This window comes from Trachymyrmex septentrionalis, unplaced genomic scaffold, assembly GCF_001594115.1.
Source record: "Trachymyrmex septentrionalis isolate Tsep2-gDNA-1 unplaced genomic scaffold, Tsep1.0 scaffold11, whole genome shotgun sequence".
In the NCBI taxonomy this organism is placed as follows: domain Eukaryota; kingdom Metazoa; phylum Arthropoda; class Insecta; order Hymenoptera; family Formicidae; genus Trachymyrmex; species Trachymyrmex septentrionalis.
The window spans coordinates 543,988-545,981 of record NW_017304228.1 but is presented as its reverse complement, the minus strand read 5'-3'; the positions used below and the strand labels follow the sequence as shown (position 1 = coordinate 545,981).

General features: G+C 42.3%; 1 protein-coding gene across 5 annotated transcripts in view; it reads left to right on the top strand.

Annotated features, from left to right (window-relative positions):
• LOC108750934 (SET and MYND domain-containing protein 4-like) overlaps positions 1 to 1,994 on the top strand; it is a 44,001-nt gene that overhangs the window by 19,794 nt on the left and 22,213 nt on the right. For all 5 annotated transcript variants that reach the window (XM_018490828.1, XM_018490819.1, XM_018490813.1 and 2 more), the window contains one exon: positions 854 to 960. In XM_018490828.1, the coding sequence (XP_018346330.1) occupies positions 854 to 960 (107 nt within the window). The remainder of the gene's footprint in view (positions 1 to 853; positions 961 to 1,994) is intronic.

Here is a 1,994-nt window from a genome sequence, read left to right as displayed (position 1 = left end):
TATTATATATATATATATATATATATATATATATATATATATATATACGTATATTTTTGCGATAATGCACATTTTTAATATTGCCGTCACGTCTCATTTAGATTCCGTCGTTACTCGAATGTATTCTAATATTACGTTTTCAGCTATGTAGCGGGGTTTTTCTGATAAAACATTCCGATAAATTCGCAACGTTCCTCCATGAAGCTTTTCAATTATGAATACTACTACGTACATACGTACCTCTCAAGTTTCTGTCTCTCGTTTCCCCTTTTCTCCCCTCCCCCCTCCCCTCTCTCACTCTCTTTCTGTATCGATCTACATATATACGCGATACATATGCACGATCTTTGTATCAATAGTGATACGTCACGTCAAACATTCTATCCTATAGGTTACCGCTGGTACACCGAATGTGCATGCGTATATACCGAAGTAGTATATCTGACAGTCTCTCCCGCGAAACTTCGTAGTATTTGCGTCTACTTCGTGAAACTTGAGAAGATAGTAATTTGAAGCTCTCGTCGACCCCTACGAGTGTTTATTCCGGAAGTACATATCGCACTACCCGCGACGCGGGACCGGGACATACGTGGAATATTCATAACGGTTTCACGCGCCTTCCCACCGTCCCATTGTAAATGACTTGCAAATGTTTCGCTAATTACAATAGAGTCGAGCGGGGTGCTCGCTTAAGCCCGGTTAACGAGCGACGTTGAAATAAAACAACGGGAGGAATGGAGATACGTGCTCCAGTGAGATGACTGCTTGTGTAGAGAGATCTCCGCATTTCATTTATTATATATATATATATATATGTATATATATATATTTTTTTTTTTAATTGTTATTACAGGCAGGAACTTCAACGAAAGAACGAGCGTTGTTTAAACGAGAATTCTCTGGTGCCCTTCGACCCCCGCATCAACAAGATGGCTCGATTGATTTCAGACAAGGAGAAAAGTACGTAGCGTTCTTGGCATATGCCATGTTTTTCATTAAACTCGATACGAGAAATTCTCTATATCGAGAAGAAATAACTAGATTCATGTCCGGTTCTTACCAATTATAATTTAATTTTAATCTCGATTCAAGTAAACTCTTTATCTTCTTCCAGTTCTAAGAGAAAGATGAAGGGGAAGCTTGAGCTGAGATGAAACATTGGTGGAATCGGAGATTCGGTATAAATCGGTTGTACACACGTGAGGGAAATCATGTAAAGCGTGTAAATGTGCCGTGATGTCAACGTGAAATGAAGTTAGAAATCCGAATTTCCAGAATACGGGGGGAATCGTAGAATACGATTTGCTCTAACTTAGTAATAAGCTACTGATTATCCGCGAACGATAAGATATCACGGGCGCCGTATGCTGACGCATTACTGGCAACTCCGAGAATTGTGCATCGCACTCGACGAGTATAGTGTGATACGCGGGCGCGTAACGTTATCACGGAGGCGGTTCTAAAGTGTAATCTGCGGGGATAACAAGGAGGTTAGCGAGGCAAGATTGGCGTCAATATCGTTACCGGGACGCGCGCATGCAAGAGGAAGAGAGTAAGAGAGAGCGAGAAGGGGTTGAGAGAGAAAGAGGGGGAAGGGGGGAGGGGAGGGGAGGTCCGCAATAAAGGCGGGCGCAATAATGTCTCGCGCGATGTCGTCTCCCTCCTACGTGTATCCGGCGTCAAAATGCAGGAGCCATTCCTGGATTATGCGCTCCTATTGTCTTGCGTCTATTGACTGCCTTAGAACTGCGCTAGAGACAGTTTCCGGATACGTCATTTTCGAGTTCGCCAAGTGGAATAAGGACCGCGCCAATGGATACGTCTCTTGTATTTAATAAGAATTACAGTATTAACTTACGTCGTTCACAGTACATACGTTACGCGTACCTGAAGCGATTTCGTTTCTAAAAACTTATATCCTTATAGAAACGGAGTAGTTAATATGTCGACGAAATAAATCGTTCGGAAAGAACGTCAACGTGTATGCAAGCGCG